This window comes from Elaeis guineensis, chromosome 7 (genome assembly GCF_000442705.2).
Source record: "Elaeis guineensis isolate ETL-2024a chromosome 7, EG11, whole genome shotgun sequence".
In the NCBI taxonomy this organism is placed as follows: domain Eukaryota; kingdom Viridiplantae; phylum Streptophyta; class Magnoliopsida; order Arecales; family Arecaceae; genus Elaeis; species Elaeis guineensis.
Window position 1 is genome coordinate 44,339,346 of NC_025999.2, and position 27,916 is coordinate 44,367,261.

General features: G+C 40.3%; 1 protein-coding gene across 1 annotated transcript in view; it reads right to left on the reverse strand.

The window, feature by feature from the left end:
- LOC105035447 (serine/threonine-protein kinase D6PKL1) overlaps positions 1–26,092 on the reverse strand; it is a 42,668-nt gene extending 16,576 nt beyond the window's left edge. Inside the window, exon 1 of the mRNA XM_010911004.4 lies at positions 24,852–26,092. Coding sequence (XP_010909306.1) covers positions 24,852–25,831 — 980 coding nt within the window. The 5' untranslated portion in view covers positions 25,832–26,092. The remainder of the gene's footprint in view (positions 1–24,851) is intronic.
- Positions 26,093–27,916: the final 1,824 nt, after the last annotated feature.

Sequence of the window (27,916 nt, forward strand, 5' to 3'; positions counted from 1 at the left end):
ACCCGCCTGCCGTTCCTTCGCGGCCTCCTCATCCTTCAGCTTGAAGGCTTCCTCTGCTCGGGTATATCCTTCGGCCCGAGCCAGCAAATCAGCGAAGTCTCTGGGATACTTCTTTTCCAGGGAAAACAGAAGGTCATTCTTTTGAAGACCGCTCTTCAAGGCGGCCATTACAACTGATTGGTCCAAGTTCCGGACCTCCAATGCGGCGGCGTTAAAACGGTTGACATAAGTTCGAATGGATTCTCCCTCCTTCTGCTTGATGTTGATGAGGAACTTCGAACCTCTCCGGAGACGTCGGCTGCTGACGAAATGAGCCGCAAACTGATGGCTCATTTGATCAAAGGAGAAGATAGTATCCGACTTCAGTACCGAGTACCAATTTCTTGCTGCTCCCTTCAAGGTAGATGGAAAAGCTCGGCACAGGATGGCGTCTGGCGCACCATGGAGCAGCATCATTGTCCGGAAGGCCTCCAGGTGATCAACCGGATTGGTTCCTACATAATCATTTGAGAAAAAAGAAGGTCAGTACAGATATCCTCACCGTAAGCAGGGGGAGTATGGCGGAGCTCTTCGATCCGCCGGTTCATCTCTTGGAACCTTCGATCCAGGAGATCCTCTCGATCGCAAATCTCGATGATCTTCTGACAGAATGGAGATAAGGACACTCCGAGGGTGGAATCGTGATCAGACAGAGGGCTCTCCGCCTTCTGCTTCCCTTTCCCGGGGATACAGGGCGACTGGCCCAAATGGGCCACCCGATCGTCGGATTCTGAAATTCCGACGATGCTCTTTCTAGCCGCACAGATGCCTGCGGCTGCTGCTGCTGCTGCATGGCTTGCACCACTTTGGTGAGACCCTGACCTGCTGAACCAGTAGGTCGAACTGCTCCATACTGACTGCCGTTACCGGAGGAGTCTGAAAAATTGAAGACAAGGCCGGAGCTGGCGGATCTTGCTGAGATCTGGCCATGGAGACCGTAGATCGCCTGGTGGATGCCTTTCGGAGAGGCATCAGGTTGGGATCTGGCCGGAGAAAAAGAAAATGTCGAAGAAGATGATCGGAGACAGTCCCGTTGAGTACTCCTTTAAGAACAAGGGTCCTGCGAAGACACAGCCCTTCCTCTAGCGCCAATTCTGTTGGTGCAGAATTCCACCGAGATCGGAGAAGCTGGAGTCGAGAGGATCACGGCCGCCGCTGAGACCTGCAAGGAAAGTCTAAACCGGAGTTGGGGATGCTCCGACAAGATCCTCCGACGCTCAAGTCAGTACTCTGCTTCAACAGAAATGGAGCACTCGAATGGGATTTTAGCAGAGTTTAGAGATAGTGTTTAGAGCTTAAAGGAGAACATATCTGAGAGGTCTCTTTATAGATGGGAGAGCGTAACTGATTGACAGCGATGTCCGTAACTGCCTGATAGTGGGCCGTTCAGGGCCACGTGAAGTTTGTTACAGGGAGTGGAGTGGTGTCCGTTGTCGCGACTTGCCGAAGAGTGGTGAGGCCACGTGAAGTTTGTTACAGAGAGTGGAGTGGTGTCCGTTGTCGCGACTTGCCGGAGAGTGATGGGGCCACGTGAAGTTTGTTACAGAGAGTAGAGTGGTGTCCGTTGTCGCGACTTGCCGAAGAGTGGTGGGGCCACGTGGAGTTTGTTACAGAGTGTAGTGGTGTCCGTTGTCGCGACTTGCCGGGAAGTTCGAACCGGACGGCTGAAGCTCGGTTGGGACGTCTGGTGGAGCGGAATAGCTCTGTCTCAGCAATTTAAGAGAAGCTTGAATGTTTCCGAGGTTGCTGACGGGTTAACTGTTGTTGGGTGCCTTAGGTGTTGATGCTGCAGACGGGAGTCATCTGCTGTAGAAGCCCAGACGGAAACTTTCTGTTGAAAAAATCCGACTGGAGTCCGATTGCTAGAGAAGTCCGTCTGGGATTTGTCTGATGTAGAAGCTTGTCTGAGGGCTGTCGATTGGAGAGATCCGATTGCATGAGGAATCCGACAGAAGGTCGACCGATAGCGAAATTCGGAAGGCGCTATAGAAGGTTGACCGATAGAAGAGTCCGGAAGACATTGTGAAAATTCATCCGCTGGAGGAGTCTGGTTGGCACTGTTGAAATCCGGTTGGCGCTGTTGAAGGTTGATAGCTGGAAAGGTACGGAAGACACCGGAGACGGTCACTGTAGAAATCCGACTGCTGGAGCCCGTCCGTTGTAGAAGTTCGTCTGGAATCCATCCGCTGTAGAAGTTCGGACGAAGTCCGATTCTTGTAGGAGTCCAGAAGGATTCCGCTTACTGTAGAAGCTTAGATGGAGACCGATTGCCGTGGAAGCCCGAATGGAGACCGCTTATTGTAGAAGCTCGGATGGAGACCGATTGCCGTGGAAGCCCGGATGGAGACCGCTTATTGTAGAACTCGGATGAAGTCCGCTTGCAATAGAAGTTCGGTCGGAATTCGCTTACTGCAGAAGCTCAATGAAATTCGAAAGGCGGTCGACCACTGTAGAAACTTGGATGGAGTCTAGTTACTATAGAAGTCCTGCTGCTGGAGAAGCCCGGACATTGACGAAGTCCGGAAGAAGCTCGGAGTAAAGTCGATCGTGACGAGAGGAAGTCTGGAAGAGATTCGGAGAATAGTCGATCATTGTAGAAAATCGACTGATAGTGAAGCCCAGAGAGCATTTGGAGCAGTCCGATAGACGACTGAAGGAGCTCATTATCGGAGAAGTCCGGAAGGTACGATAGGAGTTCGTCCGTTGGAGGAATCTGGAAGACACTGTGGAAGGTCGACCGCTGGAGGAGTCCAAATGGTACTGTGGAAGCTCAGACGGTCGGGAAAGTTCAGAAAGACGCCGCACAAGGTCGGAAGCCGGAAGAGTCCTGAGAGGGTTGGCCTCTTACGAACTTCAGCTGGGCTTATTTTATACCCAAAAGTAAGGTTTGGGGAGGGTCAGATATATGCAGTCTTGCTCCCACATACAAAGCTGTTTTCATATTTTGAGCTCGTAATACCTAGATTACAGTGGAAAAACCTTACATTGCGCTAAGCAAGGTTTAAAATGCCATGAGATGGGGCTATTCCAATTTTTTCATGGAACAAAAAGCATTGCTATCACCCCCCATCTCGGCAATTAGGATGGGAGATGTCCCAAGACATCCCAATCGGGATGCTAGGATCATAGTAGAAAGGTCTTATCCCAATACATGGGATGGTACCCCATCCCAATATCTTGCAAGACATCCCATTGGGACATGAATCCTTGATGCTAAGGCCACACAAACAGAAATTGTTGTGATCATACTAAAATCTATTATTACATATGATAGCTTGCTACTAGCATATGTTTCCCATATAACAAGCATGCACCTAATGAAACATTTGGTACTCTCTTCAGGATTTTGTGCATCATTTATTCTATCCTTTAAATTTAAAACCTGCAGACTAATCAACCCAATAAAAGAGATATGAACTATATGCAGCATAACATTAAAAAAACTAAAATAAAACACATTTTGCCAAAAACACTACATGCATTTTCATATTTGTAGGACCAGCTATTTTTTCCACCTTTGCAAGATCAACCTTGTTTATTCTAATTTTTTCTGACCAAATTACCCCGACCTCATCTGTTTGGAAATGTAAATCTAACAATCAAACTTTGCGCTCTAGAATCAATAGTCAAAAATATGCAACTTTGAGGTGCATATGTTGATCCACATTTAAATGAATGTGACCACTGATTAGTATAAACATGTGTGTCCCACTAATAATGCACCAGATTGTTTAAATATGTGCATTAGGGGTTGTATACTTGTTTATCTAATTTGCACCATATAGATATAAACAACTTGATAAACATACAAAATCTAAATGTGTGAACTGATTAGTCTAAATATGTGCACTATATACACAAGTACTATTGAATTTGTGTGCCGTATAATACGATCCTAAGGGCAGTTCCATCAGGAAAATTGAAGATGTTTGATCTCACAAATCTTTAAAAAAATGGCCAATCTTGCAAATCTGAAAATATGCATGGCCATTTTTGCAAAATACCTAAAAATATATCGGAACGGAAGCAAATAGATATCATTGAGGTGTGGAGTAATTGGTTTAGAAGCGTTGCTCATAAATGAGCTGCATCTCTTGTACTGCATATGAATTGTGCTTCCAGATTAACATATAATAAGCTTACTGCCATTAGCAGTATATATCTAACCCTCAACCACATTGGCCTAAGTGGCAGAAATGTAAGCATTATGCTAGAGCAAAGCAATACAAAAAGAAAAATGGTGTGTAGTTTTAAGAAAGGAGACAACATGTTGCTACCCTTGCAGTTGCCATCTATTGAAGTAAAATCAGTTATGTAAGGGAAGTGAATTCCAAAAAGTATTAAGAGATTCTATTAAAGTATTAGAATTTCAAAATTGGCATGTAATATGATATGAAACACAAATAGAAAATACCCAACCTAGAAGCTTTTTATCTCTTTGTTGATCAAAAGATTCATCTAGCATTTATAAAATAGAACAAAACAATAATCACTAGAAACAAGCATGGATTCCAACATTTTTATATAGACAAGATTACTAGGAGCATGGTTCACTATACCTCCCTAAACCGCTTGGTTCGGAGTGTACCAAGCCATACCGAGGACAAACTGGCATGATTTTGCCCTCAATTTGAGACACTAACGAGGGAGGGGAAGAGAAGGAAAGAGTGGAAGATAGAGAGAGAGAGAGAGAGAGAGGGCTTTCGAGTCCCCTCTCCTCTGGTGCTTCCCACTAGGGCCGGAGCACCTGCTTTGAAACGAAAGGCTCTAGCCCTTTAATTTTTCAAGTGAAGTCAGCAGTGACTTCCAGCTTTACTTAAAAAAATTTAAAAAAAATAAAAATAAAGGAGTTGGAGCCTCTATTTTGTTTTGAAAGCCCTTTCTCTCTCCCCTCCCTCGCCCTTTCTCTCCCTCCCTTCCTCCATATATCATCTCTTTTCCTCTCTTTCATATGTTGTAGTTGGAGGAGAGGGGGCTCGAAAGCTCTCTCTCTCTATCAGCCTCTTTCTCTCTCCCCCTCCCTCACCCTCTCTCTCGCCCGCTCCCTCCTTCCCTCTCCCTCTTTTCCTCTCTTTTGTTAGACTGCCGGCGAAGAGGCTTGAAAGCCCCCTCCCTCTCTCGGCCTCTCCCCCCCCCCTCCCTCACCCTCTTTCTCCTTCCCTTCCTCTCCTTTTCCCTTTCTCTATTTTACTCTCTTTCCTTCCTTGGTCCTTCCATCTCCAATTCCCCTTTATTATGCCATGAGCCGGCATGGTATGGTGCCATACTTTACTATGCCTCCTAGCAACTAGTATAGGTTCTCATGCTTGTTCCACTAACCTTGATTAGGAGAGAAAATACTAATTGTACAAATCAAGACCTTCCTTTGCACGAATAGAATATTAAAGTTAAGAATTAACCACAAAATTCCTACTAACTCCTATTCTATCAACAATTATTCATATGTTAAAATGATTAAAAGAAAAAGAAACCTGCCCAGAAGCAAGTTCTCTAGTTTCATTGAAATTCACTTCTAGCATCGAAATCAAATAGTTACCATCACCACTTTTAATCACATTGCCTATGATGGTTTTGAACATAGGTAACATGGTAAAAGGTTGATAATATATTGATAACCAGTTATACAAATTACTTTTAGTCACAATGCTACTCGTTTTGAGCCCACATACAATGGTTTTAAAGTTGATATTAGATTGATATCCACTTGTAAGAAGCATATCAAATTATGAACCAAATTCAATATTTATGACTGTTAACATCATTTCCAATTTTGAAAGGACATAGAAAAGCTTGAAATAACACAAAAAAGATAGAACAAATAGGAATTAAATGAGGACTCACGAAGCTAACCTAATTAGTTAGACAATACAGGGCGGACAATTATGGTTAATCAACTTTAAAAAAAAGTCATTCTAGAGCATAAGGCTCCCACCACTGCAAGTTCTAGGGAGGGTTAGACAAGGTTCGCCATCTCAATACCCTCAGACTGGTGCAAGCCTGTTACTATGTCGGTACAGGGCCGGTTCGGCATACCAAATATCGGTACAATCCTTGAACGATGTATGGTACCGAACCAATATGGTACAGACATATAGTATGCCATGTACCACCTAATTCGATATGGTACGGCAAACTTTGGGGTTAAATGTACACAGCCATACCTTTGCATGCAGAGTTGTTTCTATATTTCAAAACTGTGACATCCATATCGCAATAGCATAATTTTATCATTGCACCAAGACCCACTCTCCATTAATCACCGTTAATCATAAAATTATAATGAAGATGGCTTAGTGAAATCCACATTATTCCCTTAAATAAAGAGCTTTAATAAATTAGATGTAGACCACCTAAGGCTCAGAGCATACAAACATGTAATTTCATTGGCATCTCACATCACTAGATATACCAAAATCTTTCAAAAACTAACCCAAAATAAACTTCTATTCAAATTTCTATAGAGGAAAAAAACAATAAGATATTCACTCAACCATTGCAAGTTATAAATGTTAGAATTCATGCACAGGGAAGACATTGAACATGTTTCCAATCAAACAAAAACCATGACCTCATTTAGAGAATCATTTTTATATTTTTTTAGGGCCCTTTTGAAGTTGGGGAAAGTTAAGACTCAATTAGCTTTACAAGTTAAATAGAAGCTAAAAATTGTTAATATCCATAAAAAAATTGGCTAATATGGTCCAGTTATAGTAAGAGTCCTGAACTAGATTAGCTTGCCAAATCACTGCTGTAGGCATAAGAACTTCACAGTTCCCGAATAAGCTTCTCAACTGGTGTTCACAAATCCTCAAAAAATCAGCACTTTCTTTTGCTGTATAGATTTCAATCAAACTCTCTAGAAAACAAAAGCCAAATTCCATTTCCCATTATGGGATACTTAAAATTTCACTTATCAACTTTAAAAGGTATCCATAAATCCCTCCAAGCACACACCAAATAAAGATGAGTTACTCTCAACAGTCTGTGGCATCTTACATAGATCAAGTATGTCACTAGCCCAACACTCATTCTCACAGCTATTAAAATGAACAACCATCTCCATATAAAACTTTTGTCCATATAGTTGCATAAAAAGATCTCCTTGGAAGCTAAATAACAAAAGGACTCCACTAGAAAGGGAGCACATGAATAGTTGGTGAAAGGGGATGACTCATCAGCAATTCACCAGAAACAAGCTTGAAGAGGGATCTTGGTAGAGAAACACTAATAACATAAACTGATAGTCCAAATTATATGACATCATTCATAATTACAAGACAAGAACAGAACAATCTCATTCCTCCCCAACCAAAAGACTCTTCTTAAAGCATTTTTATGACCAACTTGCCACAATCAGCTCATAAGGATCCCATAGCGATAATTTTATTTGATCTTATCAAGCATCCACGTTATTCTTTTTTTTTTTAGTCAAGGTCACCATATAAGTCTGAACTCATGCTGATATTGACTGTGATTACTTTGCCAACCATATTTCTACATTTGTCACATAATCCGTAGACACTTCAAGAGGACTGATGGAGAATCTTCAGAACTTGTATCCATAGCCATATTTAGACCCTCTTCTCTTCTAATTCAAAAATTACCCTACACTGATAACAGGGCATGCATGATATGCAAACAGGAGATTAGAAGTAGAAGTAGAAAAAAAAGTGGAATGATTATATTAAGAGGTGAAAGAGCAACTCCAATTTAGGGAAAATTTGTAGCACTGATGGATGTAGAACAATCATGCCCAATGAAATATGAGAACACTCCAGTTTAAAGGTTTGAGAATGAGAAAAGAGTAAGATCTAAGGAAAAAAAGATAAAAGTCATGAGAAATATATAGAAAAGAATGTAAACCGGAGATTGCACAATGTAGGAATGATTAGCAAAAAAGGGATTCATAAAATTGACCTTTAATAGTTGAGATGAGGCCTTATGATTATGGTTTTCCATGTATCATGCTTGTGCTGTCTGGGGGATGGCACAGCATGTATGCGCATCATCCTTGCTGACATTTGAAATACACTTCCATGGAAAGATATGTGACATTACAAAATGATACACATATTGCAGACTAAGATATTGTAGGGATCACTTTATTTCTTCTTTCCAATTGACCAGGATCTAAATACTTTGTAATGGGAATATGTTATGTGTTGATCATGTAGCAGTGATTCTTGACCATCTAAGCAATTCTATAATGCTAACAACTACAACTTGTACATGCTATTCTCTTGATATAAGCCTTAAAATGAATAAGCTACAGGTCTTGTAAAAAATTATGCCATAAGCTAATATGAACTAGCAACAAAAATGTTGGTATTCAAACTATTGGACTTTAGAAGCAATTGAGATTATTTTTCTTAGACAGAAAACAGAATATTATGGAATGTAGAAAAGGAATAAGATGTAGAAGTTGCAACCACCATCATAACTAAACCAAAATCAATGGGATCTTCAACATGCTCACCATTTATCACAGAAAAATAAGGTAAAGATGGAACATTGGAATTGAGTTTCAGTTTCTGAAGTAAAAAACTCATATGTCACAGAAAATGATTATCCACAAAATTTTCCTCAAGTGCTTTAGGTTTTACTGAAGAACAACAAACTGAGCACATTCTTTCTGATACCCTATAATATCTGTACTGATGTCCTTCATCACTAGATAAAGCCATCATGCATCTCTCGGCATGTATTTGTTCTCTTGACTCACCTGATTGTTTGAGCTGTACTAGGAAGCCTCTTTATGTTGCCTAGTCGTAGCTAGAATGTACAAAGTGCTGATAAGCATTGGAAATGGAAGCAAGAGAGATATGGCATATAAAAAGATTCGTCAATCAGTCTGCCATTCATTGGCCTGACAATGAATATGATGGATGGTCCACAGATTCATGTAGAACATGGCCAAGATAGGCCCTAAGGAGCTTGTTCCAAAACCCAATCAGCAATGCATGCTAAGCTGCAACAAATTGAGCTAGTAAAACATCATCAAAAATGACTTTAAGTTCAAAGCTACAGATTAGGATGAGTTCACAGCAAACAGTGAACTGAGAAAAGAAATGCCATCCCTCAACCTCTATGAGTTGGGGTGACAAGGCATGCTTTTTCTAGTCAACTTTTAAGACCCAATGGATCTAGGTTGCAACAATATCATATTAGTCAAGGAACTCCAATTCCCAATGAAACCAAAATCTTATGTTGTCATCAATGAACTAAGCTCTTCGACACGCATCTAAAGAATGTCAGCAAACACCTAAGTCATATCTTAGGAATGCATTAAAGACCTAGATTTCTTAGTATGAAATTTACCAATTGCGACAAAGAAATTCATAAGAACCATGTATTATAGTTGGTAGTGGAAGACAGACATAACATACGTAGCCAGTAGCTTTGTCAACTATAATTTGCCATGAGATGAGAATGACCTAATTTCTGGCAAATAAATGAGGGTATCTTTCTACTGGACTTGTTGACTCATATCTATACGTCAAAAATGAAGCAAGTTTCCTCAATCAAACCCTGTAGTCTCCCATCTTTCTCCATGATCTTTCCAACTCTGGGAGAATTCAGGGGGTTGACCTTTGCTTGCGTCATCTTAAACTATAACCTGTTAGGTAGGTCTCACAATAGAATTTCTGATTTTCTAGGTCATGGTATGGCTTTCTATTTCAAAAGGCTACCACTAGAAGAAATTTGACACCACAATGTACAACACAATTGACATTCAGATAGAAAGTGGTTCAAAGAAATATGTTTAACACATCTGTTGCTGCTCGATTCAGTCGAGGTCGGAGAGAGGATGGCTGAGCTTCGTGCAGAGATGCTGGCGCTGAGCCTCGTGCAGGCATGCTAGCGCTGGAGTGATCTGCAAAATAAGTCCAAATCGGAGGTTTTTGCTCCGACGAGGATCCTTAGACGCTCAAGTCAGATTCAGAGAACAATAGGAACAACGAGTTCTCTGAGAGAGATTGATTGACTTACCTTGATCCTCGGAGCTTTGATTGTTTAAAGAAGAAAAAGACTGACAAAACGTGTAACTACGAAGATCTCGGGCCATTAATTGCGCCGTTGCGGTATTATAACCCTCATTCGCTCTTGCGGAGTAAGGAGGCCGTTACTGACAATATATTTAGTGGAGATTTGAATATCCTCGAAGATCGTGATTGACTTGTTGATCTTAAATTGGGTGAGTGGTGTCACCTCATGATACATGAGGGTCCCACCTATTAATTGCATGAGCCATCAATCAGGAGCTAAGAGTATGGAGAGATTTTAGCCTTCATATACTCCCACGTGGGGGTATTTATTGTTTTTAATCTTTTCTGCATAGTGTGGGTGGCCGTCATGGCATGAAGATGGCTAAGTATAGAAGGATAGCTCTTCTCAGCACATAGCTCAGGATAGCTCAGCTTATATCAGGATAGCTCATATCAGCATAGACAGCTCTTCTCAGCATATGTATGGCTCAAGACAGCTCATATCAACATAGATAGCTCTTCACAGCAAGTATATAGCTCAGCATGCCTCTTCACAACAAGCATATGGCTCAGATATAAATCCGAGGCATCCCTGATACCACTGTAACAACATCCATGAAGCCTATTAACGTAGAAACATAAATATAGTTGTTTGCACGAAGCTTCTCTCACACTACCTAAGGGGACAAACATGTTAGGGAACTTGTCTGCACAATTTTAATGACCAGGGTAGAGAGGTGCATGGGCATGCTACTGGCATTAGAGTAGCCAGAAAGATGGTGAATGAAGGATATAAGAGTAGCATAAATCCAGATGCCTTGACCTTCAAGGATTTTCTCCAGTATCATAACATTATTCAAAGGAGATTGATACGGATAAAGATAGGGTGTAGCTTGGGCTATAATAGTAGAAATCTAAGTTAACACTACTCTAAAATAAAAAGATACTGGTAAGCTACGATAAAATGCATTGATATGTTGAAATATGGAAAGGCTTTTATAGATTATAAATTCTACTTATTTACACTAAATATAATAACTCCCAACCTTGAAGGTTATTATCCTTATCCACATCTAGCCTCAACTCTTGATGGTTCTGGTAACTAACGCCAACTGTCCTCCCACTATGTATGTTTATCAGAGCAACCTAATCTTGTACTGTCTATTAGACTTATGGTTATATTTAGTCAGTCGAAACCCTTATTGTATCTTCATTCAACCTACTTTATGTTGGTGCCCTCTCTATCATTCCTATATATTAGATCTCTGATGTGATTCCTTGGTTAGTTTCCTTATGAGGCCCATTCAGTCTCAGCTCTTGAGATATTCTCTTAAAACCATGATATGTGTTCTCACTCCATGTGGCCAATTAGGCATGTATCTCTTACTTGTTGGTTTAAGCTACGATATGGTGTAAACAATATCCCCTACCTCCCATTGGCCATCGATCGATAGAATGATGGGATGTACCAGTCATCCAAGTACCAAGTCGAAGTGCCAACATGCAACTCTTCAAATAACTGCACCTATAGGGATTCTGATCTTTGTTAAATTTGTCTTTCCCATCGTAATGGGAATTGTATAGCAGTGCTTCCTCTCCCTTTATATTAGCCAGGTATTGACATAGCATAGGTTGTATTCTGATAGAGCATTAGTACTTGATTCTGAAGAATATGTCATCATTACACAATTTCTTCAAATCACACGTAGATATGGGGCAGTGTCCATCTATATATCGAGCACCATCATCATCTTTGTCTTCCATATAGCAACTTTCATCTAGCTCTTATCCTCTCCTTTACAACTTGTCTTCATTGCTTGTTTACTTACCATGGATCAGGAAGCTAAATTCCATGCTAGTGCTGAACAATGACAGGAGGACCTTGAACGTGTTGGCATTCAATAAAATTAATACCCAGGTACTTATGGAAGATTTTGGCTACCTTATTCTTAGACCTATCTTCCATTCTAAGTTCTCTCGAGCCCTATGTTCTTTCCTTCCTAGCTTTTCCCAAGAAGCCTTCCTGTATGAGAGACCAAACTTCAAAAGTTTTGTCTGGGATAATCTAAATTGCCATCACCTATGACCTACTAAGACCCTTCTCTAGAATCTCTAGTTCGACCAAATTTACCAATAAAAAGCCGCTTTTTGAGAAGCCAATGGTCTCTTTGATTTTTTACCTCTTTCAACATCTCTTCCTATAGCCAATCATCCTTTAGTCTTGGTGACCACCCATTTCTAGTCGCTCACTCCCAATATCTTTCACTTCAACTTTGGTATGTCCAGCCCTAGTCTCTTATATTTAAAGTTTCTTTTCAATATTTGCCCTACCAGGAAGTGTTCAATTTGACCACTCCAGTTGGAAATCTCCCCTCATAATTTTGGCCTCAATTTTTAGCAAAAATGCCAATTATACCTCATATATTCATGATTTTGCCATCAAACTAGACCTGTCTACATAATAAATTGCACGGTCTTCATTTTGACATGGATCTATAAATTTCTTCTTTGCTGTCAATCAGTGAAAGTAGTCAAGGCTAACCTCTAATTGGCCATTGCTTTAGCCAAAGATCTACCTATATCTCTACTGCCCCTAATTGTGGGCTTCTCTACCAATGCTTGAAGGACTTAAATTCAGAAACTTGGAGCTGTGGAAGTCCTTTATGGATCCTTCCAGTTTAGCTTTATATTTATTTCATGGAGGTTCATCGTTTGGTTGAAATTTACAAAGCTCATCTTCTCATCCTTCAATTTGCACAATTGATGGGGCTGAATCTTTCCTTCACCAAATACTTCAAAAAATTTTATGAAGGTTCAGCTTGTCACGATATCTTCTTCCTCTATCCATTTCTTCAGGCTCCAAAACCCTCTTGGTTCATTCTTCCTAGGGCAATCCTAACTCTAGAAGAGGCCGAAGTAGTAGGTAACCAATACAAGCACTTTCTTATGCCTAGAGATCTGCATGTTAGCTCCACCATTGTGCATTCGGGCAACAATAAGTGTAGGGTTGGGCAGTATTGCCAAAACTTCTTTGTCCACCAATTTGGCCTCACCCAAGCAACCCTTTATTTGCCTCTCTGCTATATAAATGATTTTTTTTATGATTGGCTTTAAATTACTGGTCTTGAAGTGGTAGATCTAGCCAATTATTTCTATTATTGATCTTGCTCTAATTATACCTTTGTCCCTTTTACGCCTACACCTACCATGAATGAAGACTTTGAGCATTGATGGAACAGATATACATCATGGGTTCAATCTGAGTTAGCGACTTCCATCCTAGCCTGGATAGATGAATCCGAGTCTAAAAGGTGAATAGTCATCTCCTACTGCTAAACCCTTTAATTATTCTATTATCTCCCAACATGCAGGTGTAGTAGATTTGGTCTTTTCCAGGGACAAAGGTATGCTGCACGATCTCATAGATGAGATTCAAAATTATAAAAAATTTTATAAGATCAAGGTTCTTAGGTCTTTGGCCCACCATGTTAAAGGAAAAAAGGGGAAAAAGGCTAAGCAAGAATTGATAGCCAATATGAGGGCAAGAAGAGATGGTTAGGAGAGCATATTAACTAGTCATTTTGCGATATATAATTCTATGCATGGTTGAACAGACATCAACCTGACTATCCATCACCCAAAATTTGGATTGCTGACTTAGTGGCTCCCATTGCCTCCACTATGAATAGCTCAGTTACTCTGATTGAGCTATATTGCCCTGACTAGTAATGGCAGCAGTCATTTCATAGAGCAGTGTTTGTAGCTCATAGTTCAAAGGTGAGTCCAAAATAATTTTCTTTGCTCATTTTTTTTACTAACTTAACTCTTCTACTTCACCCTACATCCCTCTTTTGGCACTACCCATTCAGCTTGCCTAACCTAAAGCGAACCTTTAACCCTACTGCCTGAGCCCTCAGCCTTGAAGAAGAAAAGGACAGTGTCCAATAAGCCTTAGTCATCCGCTCTAAGAAAACTGAAGTCATTCGATCCATCAACTCCTTTCAAATGAAGCATGCTGGCAGCTAGAGCAGCAAGACACCTTCTAATCCTTTGGTAATCCGAGAGGATGGACTAGAAAGAGCTCCTACTGTTGATGTCTATATCGTTGCTGATCCTATCCACATTGCCACTCTTATGCTAGCCAACTCTCCTCCTCGAGATGAACTTCAAGAGTGGACAAACTTCAGGAAGTTCTAGCCAAACTGTTGAATAAGGCATCATAAGCTGCTGAGGTCTTCCTTGACCAACCTACTTATGAACCTATCGATCCACTTGCTTAGCCTTCACCCGAACTTGTTGGCCCAACCATTCAACCAACGTAGACCAAGTCTCTGCATGAAATTCAACCAAATCCAGAACCAACCTAGTCTGATCTGGATATGATGGCCAAAAGCCATGATGTCAGCCTATTAGAATCCCCGTGATTGGTCCCTTGCATGGATCTAGCTTCAGAATTCTTTCGTTTGAGCTCTTCCATCTGCAGCTAAGAGATAAAAGTACATAACCACTACTGTACCTTGTACTTGGTCTTGATTTGACAAGCAGCTTCTTTCTTGCAAGTTGGTAGAATCATGGTCATTCAATTCTCGGTTCGCTAGCCAACGCAAAAGCCAAGCTAAGCTGCACACACTATCATGTCCTGTTCGGCCCACACCCCATCAAGTCCTTCAATCGATATTATGAAGACAAAAAGGGGTATTTGGGATATCATTGGCCTAAACCCTGATGACTTGGCTAGTCCCAAAAAGATGACAGAGATATGAGGTGCAATCAACATTCTGCTATGAACTGATTTGTCCATCAGTCAGGTAGCAAATTTGATCGACATAAGAAGCCAACCTTCCAACGTCTCCTGGATACATCAGACTATTGCTACAACAGCTGAAAAGCTGAAAAGGTTGAATACGTGATATCTCAAAAGGAATGTGTTGGAGCTCCACATGGTAGCCTTAGAGGATGAAGTCACCCTATGCAAGAACTCTTGTGACAATCTTCAGGGTGAAGTTCCTTCACCAAAATAGTTGATGACTACTCCAAAGGCTCAACTAGCAAATGTTCGCATGAAATCGATAGAGTTGAAAATAAGTTTGGCCGAGGAGGAGAGGGTACATGCACCAAAGCTGTAGGCTCTGGCCGAAGCACATGCTAGACTTCAAGACTGTGTCTCGGTTCCTTGCCTCCTGGCCAAGAAGGCTGAGGCCAACATTTTGGCCGAGCAGTTGCAACATGAGGCGGAGCACATTAGGGATATTGCTGGAACTTTGTACATCCCTTTCATATGGTCACTTATTGTATAATGATGTACTCAACTCCAAGAGTAGTAAATGAGCAACTAACATATGGTCTTTATTATACTATTATTTCATTCTACTTCCACTTATGGATCAAACAAACCATCCACGGATATTAACATCTGGTAAAGAATTGTCTCATCCATGAAATGTGGGTCTCTAGTTATACGTAATGTCGGTACCAGACTGAATCGATCCTTGCATTGTCACATTGTCCCCTAGCATATAAACATTAAATATGCATGACATAAAAAAATTCTAGAGACCCCTACCACAATTTGAGAAGGTTGCCCTCCAGCTCTCTTTTGATGCTTACAGTTGGTGTTACAAAGTCTTAATTTTGCCCTTTATTCCCGGGCAAAGAATTAGGAGTTTCTATCAGCATGGTTTTTCCAACTTCACCAATGATTTTTTGAAGTTTACTAGGGATGATGATCTTAAATATCAGCCAGGTATTAACCAAAGTATAGACTATTCATTCAATCTCTTGAAGTCCTGCTAGCACAATTTCTACACTAGCTTGATTAGTGGATTCCAAGGGCTCTATTGAATAGTCTTCAGTGGTTTTTCTTAATGAGCTGAAACCTCCAAGTTGGATTCTTCATAGACCTCAGCACCTCCATACACTGGTTGATAAGCCAATTCATGCATCATAAGAGTAGGCCTGGCAATCTCCATTACCAACTTTGCTAGAATATACTATGGCTTGACATCAGTTTCAACTGCAGAAACAAGTTTTTCTACCGTCAAAAATGCTGGTATCACTCAAAAGTGGCCTTAACATAGTGGTTACTTTCTCTACAGCTGCTTTCTTGATTTCCTTCTATAATGGCATGGTGGCAGCTATGCAGTGTCCCATCAAGCGTGCCACAAAACTTATTTGCACGAAGCTTCTCTCACACCACCACCAAAGGGGACGGGCATACCAGAGAACTTGTTAGCACAAGTCTAACGGGAAGCATAGAGAGATGCATGGGTGTTCCACTGGTACTAAAGCAGCTAAAAAGATGATGATTGAAAAGAAGATACAAGAGTAATATCAATCCAGGTACCTTGATCTTCAAGAGCTTTCACCATCGTTACACCATCGTTAGAAGGAGATGCATTCAAAAAGGGATATACATGTAGCCTGGGCTACAATAACAGAGATATAAGATATGGGTGTGGCTTGGGCTATAGTAATAGAGATATAAGTTAATACTACTCCTAAGATAAAAAGCTATCAATAAGTTAAGACCAGATAAAATGCATTAATATGTTAGATATCAAAGGATCTTCACAATTTTACTTATTTATACTAAACATAATAACTACCCACTCTAATGGTTACTACCATACTAGCCTCTACTCCTAGCGACTCTGGGAATAGACGCCAACGATCCTCTCACTATGCATGTTCATCAAAGCAACCTAATCCTATACCGGTTGTCAGACTAACAATCACATTTAGCCTACTGAAATCTTTGTTGTATCTTCATTCAGCCTACTTTTTATTGGTGCCCTCTCGATCATTCCTATATATTTGACCTCTAATGTGATTCCTCGGTCAGATTCCATATGGTATCTATTTGGTCTCAACTCCTAAGATATTCTCCTGAAATCCATACCTATTCTCACTCCACAATATGGCCAATTAGGAACATGTCTCCCATATGTTGGTTTGAGCAAGGATGTGTAAACAGTAGTCAAAACTTATTAAAAAAGAAAATTTTAAAAAGGTAACAACTAACAATGACCTTTTGAGATTTAGTTTGAGTAATCACATGACAAGATGGGTACTACCTTCACAAATGTGTGTAAGAGAGCATGTTATATCGAGCCTAGTTGATGGAGTTTGCATTTAGAAAGAAAATTCATGCATAGATCTAACTGGAAAAGAATCCTACTTTATGAGCAATCATATTCCAAAGATGAAGCCAAGATAATACCTAAGCTAGCCAAATCTAAATAAGGTCCATGTTACTCATTCTAGGAGCACTTGTACTGGCATCTGAAAAGAGATAGCAAGAATAGATGCATTAAGGATTTGCTAGTGGCTTAATGGAGACCTAATTGGGGGAAAAAAATGTAGCTACAAAAGAATAAGAAAAGGAGGCCAAGGATGGGCTAGGAGAAGGCTTAACATGAATAACTAGCTCATAGATGTTCTAGTTAGTTAAGATTCCCACCTATAGTTGTAAGTATAAAATCACCTATTGATTCTAGTGATCCTAAAGTTGATGAAGGACTTAGGATGGGTAAGGGCAACTAGTTTACTCTCAAGCTTTTTCTTGTATTAGTTTCTGTATAATAAGGTTTTCAATCTCATATCGGACATTATACCAGTACCATGCTAATACAATGTTGGTATGCCTAGTATAAGGGTCAGTTCAACATATCAAGAGATGGTATGCCTCCCTTACCAAGTCTTGGATCAGTTCCGTACCTTACAGTATGTTCGATACAGACTAGTGTGACAAACCTTTTCCCAAAATGAGTTTACCACCTACAATCTAAAGATAGTTAGGATAATAAGAGAGGCAAAAACGCTCTGATTTTAGTGAAGATTAGAGAAATAAGAAGAGAATTAGTTAGAACAAACACAAATATGAAGTTACCAATAAAAAGGCTTCATTTTCTTTTGATGTAAAGTTGAGAACAAATATCTTGTTTAAATGATACAAATGAATCATGACAAGCCAAGCTTAAGAAATTAAGAATCACTTCACCTAATTAGTGGTCTACCGCAATGGTTGTCTGATTAATAAAGAATGGGAAAAAAATTGAGCAAATGGACGCACCATGTCCTCTAGGTGCCCTGTGCCCTGCTCAGCCTATCCTCTCGCTCCTACAATCTTAAGGAAGGGAAAGGTGGGCAATAAGGGAGAAATTTTGGTTTTTATGTCATTGGAATTTGGTATAAAATTGGTTCAATGCTACTGCATGAGTTTATGAAAAAATTTAAGGACAAAAAAGTTGTCATCTATCAACAACACTTAGTGTTGATCGACACTCCTCCCCTTTGGCGAGCTTTTCATTTGATCATAGGTGGTGGCATCTCTACCATATTTCTTTAGAAAAAAAAAATGTTAGATGTATGTCCTAGAAGCCAATCTAGCTGACATATTTATTCTTTCTAGGACATAATTTTGTACTTGACCTTATTATTTATTAATAAATAGACAGTTCATTTTCATTCATATAGTGTAAGTGTCCATGAATCGTCCAAAAAATTAATAAAATGATGATACATATTCTCAAGAGTTAAAAATTTGAGCCATATATCATTGGTGATTAATTCTCTAAATGCTTCCGATCGATGGATCGTCACGGAGATGGTGATTGATCGATAAGATTGGTGTACGGATCGCTTTCCTTTAGATAAACGAGTCTCGAATTTACAGTGTGGGGACACTGAAGCGAGTGCAGGTGATTGTTAAAGAACAAGGGTACCGAGCGTAATCAATATGAGAAATCACTTAAATGACTATCACTCGTCAGTGACTTTTTCGATGCTGTAGTGGTGTGATTGATTTTTTGACCTACGATACCTCGGTTATTCACAACGGAGTTGCTGTAGTTTAACTATACATGCACTTGGTCTCCAATAATTCGGATCCTTACGATGCAAATTGGCTGCAATAAATTTGTTGTAAGAATAGGATGTGCACCTAGATGGGATCTATCGATCTTGATAAATAAGGAGTAGTCCTATGTAATTTATAAGACTGAATTCTGAAGACCATGGTCATGACAGTGTAAATAATGAAAAAAGATTTTCATAAGATTTCACAATATTAACTCAAGTCGAATAAATCTTATATATGACAGATAATGAGGTTTGACAAATTTTTCATGATCTCTATTTTACCAAAATTCACGATAGAAGAATTGTATCACACGGTAACTATACCTAGAGATTCAATACCTTCTCTTCTGTTAGATTACCACTACATGCTGCTAGACGTCACTGATAGATTGTAAGATCAATGAGAATTATTTTGATGGTCAATAATTCTCATTTGATGAGTTAAAATTATTCCAATCTATTGAAAAAAATTTCAATAATATTCATGATGGAGATCACAATATATTTCACTATCAGACAGAATAGAACCTATAGGATCACACACAAAAGAGGTCCTGACTGATCGGATAGTTGAATTGCAATTTTGAATCACATAAGAATTCAATTATCAATATGATTGATGATTGGACTAATTTGTAAAAATTACATGAAAGGACTCACTAATAGTTAGTGAGTTATAAGAGGATTTATTTGCAATTATTGCTATATTATTTGATTTGATCAGATAATTGAGGTTGAGTCCTAATCAAATTAAACTGAGATTTAATTTGATTGGACTTGATCTGAGTTTGAGTCAGATTGGGTTTCATAGGTCTAAAATGGTTTGAACCCAATAAGTATAGACTTATTATGAAACCCAACCACATTGGACTCTAACCAAATGTTGATTTGGACCAAAAAAAGAACCACGCCCCATGAGAAGGATTCATGCCAAAGGGAATCACGTTGGTTTTGTTTTTGCATGAAGATGAGGTGCACATAAGATGTGACGCCCAAAGAAAGGAAGAGTCCTCTTCATGGACTCTTATCCTAACAAACCCTAGGAGATGTGGTTTAAAAAGGGGATAAGAGGGGCGCCTCCTTATCCCATCTCAACGTGTGGAGCGTCAAAAACAAGAGAAGGGCGGGCGTGAGGATGTGGTTGGCGCATGAAAAGAAGAAAGAAAGAAAAGGGGCATGGGGTTTGGTTGTTAGACGCCTCACCTTTCTCCCTCTCTCTTTGGTCCAAGAGTTGGATGGCTCTCTCTCTCCCTTTCCTCTCCACAAATGTCCAAGAGTTGGATCAAAGAAAAGAGATTTGATCTCTTGTATCTTCCTCCTCCTCTAGTCTCGCTTTTATTCTCTTGAGAAGAAAAAGAAAAGATAAATAATTCAACAATCCAAGGAGCGATCTCTACAAGAAAACTAGCATTCTGGTGAGATCGGGATCTTCTGATAAGATCAATCTCGTATGGATATTTGTAGAGGCCGGACGCGTGTGCGGCTTCAACGGACCTCAAAAACATCCATGGATCATCGGATCACGATGAATATCTACTTGCGCAAGGTGAATCAAATCTTGCTCTTTTGTTTTAGAAATTATCAGATCTGAATCTTATCTCTCATATGAAGATTCTGTTAGGTATTTTTGAAGATCAGATTTTATGCATGCCTCTCTAATGAAAAATGTTTTAATCTGTGATTCTGTATTAATTTTGCATCATTCTTATTTTAAAATCTACATGCATGAAAAACACTGGCTTTCTAACGAAAAGGACTAGACTGCCTTCTATTTGAGCCTCATTTGTTTACTTTTTGTCTTTTCCATCCCAAATTCTTTCCTTCATTTCTCTTTTTCACTCTTATTAATCAATGCATTAATAAGACATAAGAAGTATTAGAACCTTTGCTATTTAATCTCTATTATTTAGTATTTGATGCTTCTTACTTTCTTTTTCAGGAACTGTTAATCATGGGGAATTATTCACAAACCAACCAGCAAGGTTTCCAACGAATACATTCTATCGGCCCGTCACACACATTTCCATGGTCACCAAGCCCAAGATGAAACCCAAGTTAAAGTCCAAGTTAGCCTGCCTCTATCAACAAGATTTTAGTGAATGCAAATGCGCAATCCAGATCAAAAGATAGCAACCGCACAGCCCATAGGGGCACATGGCCCAGAGGAAAGCAAGCCACGGCCCACATGAGCGCATGCTTTACACACGCGGTCCGCAAAGATGCTACGCGGTCCACGCGAGCGGCGCACAAAGGCAGCCATGCGGTCCACGTGCACAGCGCATAGAGGGCGTGGCTCACAGATGCAGTCCATGCATGCGGCCACCGGAACGAGCGCACGGGCCTTGCACACAGGCACTGGCACGAGCACGGGTGCGGATGCGATTTAAACCACCTGGGACACGGACGAGACAGGGCTTTAGGGTTTTAAAAGGGTTTTGAGAGAGGACGGCTAGGGATTGGAAAAAAAGAAAGGTTTGGGGTGCCAAAGTTTAAAGAGGAAAGAGGGGAAGCATGAGAGAAACCAAGACTTGGGGTACCTAGGGTTTAAAGAGGTCTTGAAGGCTATAAAAAGGGATGTGGGGCAGCCCAAAGAAAGAAAAGAAATTTGGTAGAGAAGTAAAGAGAGCAAGGCTGTCAGGTGTTAGAGTTTTGGGAGAGAGTTTTTGGCGGCATAAAGAGGTTCTGCATCTTCCTCTTCAAGATCTTCCCTAACAATTAAAGAAGAGGAAGCTTTTGGCGGCAAGCAAGATCCAACCTATGAGCAACTAAATTCTTCATCCTCAGAGGAATAGATGAACTCCTTAAGATCAGATTTGTATTTAATTTCTTAAATCTTATTGTGTATTTCTTTTCTTATGCAATCAACTACTTAAACATTGTAAGGCATCTTTCTTTTTGAATAATATTGAATATTTTGCAAACATGAATAGTTTCTGTGATTTTATTCACGTGTTTAAGTAGTAGTATTTCTTATTTTATGGTAGTTATTCTTGAATAGTTTATGACTATGTAGAGATGAATCATAATCTGAGGATATGATTCGTGCTCAGCAAGATAAACTATGTTAAGAACTAAATCATGATTTATCTTTTAATCATCATTAAGGCTTGTAGTTTTTAGTGATCTTGATTACTTTAATTAAATACTAATATCTGATTAAGAATGGATTCGAAAATCCTAAGGCATTTTCTTCTACTTGATTTTTCTAAAACTTTATTTCTATCAACTTGTTTCTTTTATCTTTCTTAAACCCTAAAATTCTTATTCCTTCACCATATTTTCTAATTTGAACACAACTCAACCCATTGATCCCTGAGGATTCGACATTTGATCTCATACTATTCTACATAATAGTTGAGTCAGATTAAACTTGTATGTTTGGTGCTTGCGATAACACCACTTATCCTTCTCAACCTATTAAGGAGTCTTTATTACCATTTTCCCAAAAAACTAACTATAGATGGTTATGAAATTAACTCAACCAATAAACTATAAGCATCAACATTGGGCTCCATGAATTTAATTTGGAGAGCTCCTCAAACCTTATTGTTGCATTTCTCTCAAGGTTGTGATGAATTAGAGGCCCATTTTACAAGGGCTCCAAAATCTCACAAGGAAGCAAAGCTGATTTTTTCTAAGAAAACATCAAATCCCTTGTGTTGCTTAGAAAGGCTGCCAGGATTTCATGCGTTCCATGACATGGAATTCATCATCAGAAGAGTGGTGGGTGGGGCAGCCAAGCCTTGACCAATACAAAATGAATAAATTATGTAGAGTCAAACATTGGCCTTACTTTGCAATCAATTGTTTTCCTTTTTGAGTTCACAAATAAACACTCAGAGTAAGAATCAACAAAGCATCAAAAATAGGAAAATGGGGACCAAACATTTGAATAGAGTCAGTTCTTAATTTAGGATGAAGGCACTTTGTTACAACACTGAAGTTTGGCTAATCTGCATTGTGCCAGATTTTTCTGGATAGGGTGGGGGAGGGGTGGGGGCCAGGGGGAAGACAAGCATCCTTTGGAAAGATGGAGCCATAATTAAGCAAGAAGTCTGCCAACTATCAAAGCCTGATGGGGACAGAATGCATCAAAAGGGCCAAATAATTTACATACAGTACAGAGGGATCACTTCCGCACAATCCCAGTTCTTGTTTCAAGATTCCACTAGATTCCATGGCATTGAAAACTTTATATGAGAGACATTCAACTATGTTGGATTCCTTCAACGGTAAATGCAAGCATCTCTTTCTACTCTACCAGCAATAGCATATCTGCCTTAGGGAAAATCTAGTTGATAAATGGGTCACAAACATTCCAAGGGATCCACCTAGACACCCAAATTTCCAACACCCAGCAAGGCAGAGAGAAACCACTAGGCAACATGCTGCCACCAGAAGATTGCCTATAATAGCATGTATTTATGTGTGAACATGAATAATGCAATTTTCTTGTCATTTTGCACATCATTTTCTGATGTACGCTAATGTGGGAAATCAAACAAATGTGCTTAAAATGCCATACATTCAAGATTCTAGACCTGAGCTTCAACCTGAAATAAGTTGAAGAACCAAGAAATCTATCATCTGAGTTGAGACAACAATTATATAATGGTATTACTCTATCATGGTTAAATTATTAGTTTTCTACATTTATATATAACTATTATAATAAAGTACGAAAGTTAACCTAATTGTTAATAAGTATTCATGCAAAATGTTTGCCTTATTTGAGACAATAAAATGTTATTTTACTGAAAATTGTATAAAAGCATAATACAAATTAAGTAGATGAACCAAAAGATGTCTCCGTGACTTCTGTACTAAGTCACTAGCTTACAAAATAGCATAGGTTCTTTTCCAACAAATTGGCCTTTGTTAAAGTAGATATATGCTTGTCAAACCGAAGAGGCTTCAGTGTTCTTCTCCAGAACAGCTTAAGACTACAGCTACTGTGCAAGTTGGGGAAATAAATGGCAGTGGTGAGTAGGTCATTCTGTAAAGGCATATTTAACACTCATCTGTGATACTTTCCTTAAGCATCCACAATCCCCCTTTGAGAAACCTACTGAAATTTGAGTTGGATCTAAAGTGTAGATCTTCCTCAAAAAGATCTTAAGGTTAGTGGTCAGCTTCAACATCTTCTCCATGTGAGGTAAAGGTAATATGATTTCTTGCAAAAGACAATCAAACTAGCGAATTTACCCTTTCTGTCCTAATCTTGACAAAATTATCTTCAGAAAGAAGAAACAAAATGCAACTAATCACCGCATAAAGCTAAGCCAAAACTGAAAAGAAGATATAAAAGATGGCAAAAATTTTTGAATGAAAAAACCACAAAAATGGGAGAAGCAAAAACTGTAGATCCAATATCAATCAACATTAAATATTATAACCATGAATATTTTGTAAATGCTTTAGCCACAATTTACAAACTTATCAAATTATCAATTTACTAATTTAATTGTTGGCAAACAATCTAGTAATCTACTGAATAAAATTGTGAAGAACAGAAAGTTTGCATTAGTTAAGATAACTTTTTGCAATAGCTTTTAACCTTTCACATATCAATGACACATGAAGAAATCTCTGCTTCCCCTTTTACTCCATGCTTACTCTAAATGAATCGATACACACATACACACACATTTTTTTCTTAAAAACAAAATATATACTATCTTTAGTTGCATAAGCGCATATCACTATGTTATCCTCCAAAATAGCATTTAACTTAACAATTTTAATGAGAAGTTACTGAAGTATTGACAGTTTCTCCTAATGGTACATTTTCTTCTACTACAAGTGCATCTATACATTTTCTTTTATTCCTAGTACCTATAGCATCCACATCGATAGTAACAATAATCTGAACAACAATATGAAATATTTTTTTTCTATTTCGGATATATCTAGCATCCAAAATGGTTGAAATAATATCTTGAACAAAATATGGCATTGGCAACATACCTTGCTGCATTCTCGCTAAAATACTTCCCTGGCTGTCTCTGTCGAAGAGTGTGCAGATCTCCACCGGGGCAGAACTCCATAACCAAGCAAGAGAACTTATCAGTCTCAAAGTGTGTATAGAGGGTCGGCAAGAACGGGTGGTCGAGGCATTGTAGTATCTCCCTCTCTGTCTGGGCCCTTGCCAGCTTCTTCCGGCTGGCGAGCACTGCCTTGTCCATCACCTTCATGGCAAAGTGACTCCCCGTTCCGCTCAGCTCCGCAAGGTACACGCTACCGATGTCCCCGCAGCCCAGCTTCCTCAGCAACCTGAAGTGGTGCAGCCCAAGATACCCGTCTCGAGATCTGACAGCCCGGATGGCCTCCCACCGCGCATCGTTTGCCTTGTGGGGCTTGTTCGTACCTCCGGTGCTGAAGCTGCTCGAGCTGCTGCAGCATTCATCATTCGTGCCGCTGCTCGAGCTGCCGCTACTGCCATTTATGGGGTCGCTGATCTTGGCGCTGCCACAGCCATTGCCGACGCTGACAGCAGTGGCATCGCTGACCCTGGCGGTCAGGAAGCTGTCCTTGGCTTCGGTGTGCTGCGCCTCGCTACAGAAGCTGCCGCTGAGGGCGCTCTGGTAGCAATGGCTGGCCGAAGAGGAGTGAGGAGTCGGTTCTTTGTCGCAGGCCGAGTGGGCGGCGGCGGCAGCTGCCGCTGGTGCCTCAAGAATGGGATTGCGGGCACCGCCGATGGCGTGCCAATTGGCCTCTTTCTTCTGGGAAGGCAACTCTTGCTTCAAGAAAGGAAGGGCAGGGTGGCCGGCATTGATCTTGGCGCCGCGGGGGTGCTGACGGCGAGGGTGGTGATCGGAGCCACAAGCATGGATGCCTCCGGCATCCTTCTTGCCGGCGTCCTTTGCGGCGCCGCCGGACTTCGGAAGAGGAGATTCGATGATGGAGTCGTGGTCCTTTCGGGCGGTGGAGGTGATGGACGCCGCCATATAATCAACCACTCGAGAGAGAGAAAGAGAGAGAGGAGAAGGTGGAGGTAGCCTTCCGCCAAGATTTCAAACACGTATAAGAAAACAAGAAGAGGGGATCGAAGGTGGTGATTCGAGATTTTCTTTATTACAAAGAAACCAAGAAAGGAAGGGAAAGAGGAAATCCCGAATTAGAAAATGGCGGAAAAAAAAAAAGGAAAGCCAGGATCCGGATCTTCTCAAGAAGGCAGAGAGATTGAAAAAGACGAATGACCTCACTTCCCTTCGCCTAGGCTGAGATCTGACATCTCTGGCTACTCTACCTTTTCGCTTCACTGATTACTCCTCGTTTCCTTCCCAGGCGAGGCAATGTGATGGTTAGCGGCTATTATGGGTGGGGAAGAATGGAACAACGGAAGAGAGGAAATATGAAGCCAGAATGCGAGAGGCCTCTTTTTCCCCTTCTCCGCGTACCACATCCGGATTCCAATCAAGAAAGAGAGCCTGGACCCTGGACCCTGGACCCTGGATCACGTCTAATTATTACTGGAACAAGGTCCAGTGGACCACGCCAAATCCCCCGGTGGATGACACGCCACGTTACCCTGGTATTTTACCAATTCCCGATCGCGAATGATCCACCGTGCAAATGCCCCGAGATTTGCGTAGCTCCACTTGGACCTGGTCCATGCAATAATTTCTCCTGGATCACAGAGCAAATGGACAACGCATGCTTTGCACCGGAACTTTGTGATTTTGGAATAATAAAACACTAATTCAACACGAGTTTGAGTAACATGAATCCGAGGGACGGAAGTAGTGCGAGGTACACATCAAGGGCGAAGGCAGTGAGTAGAAAACTAAGACACTTGTCCGGCGCCACTCGTTTGGACGGCTGCGTGCGTTGCGTCGAAGCTTGTAGCATCCATCGTTAAAGACGAGCGCTAAAAACAATGCCGCTCTTTCGGTGGTCTCGCGGGTATCGACTAACGAGATGCTACTCATTGCATCATCTCCGTCCTTCTATACCCATCACGTCGCCTTCAGCCCAAGCGCCGATACACGCTCATTGCATCACCAACACAACTGTTAATGCAGATAATTCAGATTATTCAAGTTAGTGACCAATTGAAAACAAATTCCACCCTATTCTGTCGCCTTCCTACTTTTTTCCCCCGAAATCAAGTACGAATAAGTCCAATCTTTTGATCGGAATACTAACATCAATATATTATACAGGTGGGACAATCGATGGCGACGAACCTAAATTACATATCGGGCCTTTTGTTCGGCGGCATCCGGGCCGTTTGCCAGAGTCGTTTGGTAATGGTCGCTCGAGCTTGTTGGGCTGCACTAACTGCAGCGGCTGGAGTGGTTTAAGATCCGCCATACCTCCATCCTTCTCGCCCTCTAATAAGAAGACCTGCAGGTTCGTGTTCATGCCATCAAATAAGGTTAGCATCCAACATTATCGTATGTAATGCGCGAGCCTGAAATGTTCCATAAAATGCCTAAGAACATCTACCATTCAACAACTATAGTTGCCTACATCCAAGGGTCCATGGTGTATCATCCGTGTGAAAGAAGGAAGTGCCATCGTGCGAATCTACCACTGGATCTTCCACTATTCACTTTGAGATCCATGCGAGCAAATGAATGATGGAGTCAAGTGCTTTGAGATGCTACGGGGGATCCAACAGTGGATTCATGCTAAGATGAATCTTTCTTTCGTTAAAAAAATAGAATTTCTATCCTACATCTAACTAAAAGCTTTCAGTTAAGCCAACCCTATCCAAGATCAGTTTGGTGATTAGTTTTAGTAATTTTAGTTTTGGGTTTGTTTAGTTGAGAGTCCTAGAAAAAAATAGTTTAGCCATAATTTCAATTGGATTAGATTATCTATTTAATAAATTGGATTGATTTAAGTTACACAACCTCTCAGCCTAAAATCAACATTAGTTGAAGATGGAGCAAAACTTCCGGCCATACACAAATCAAATTACAAATGTATGAGTTCAATGACTCGGATTTCAAGCTAGGCCCTTTGGGTTGTATCTTTCATACAAAATAATGATTGATCTTTTTTTATGGCATAAAGCATTATAT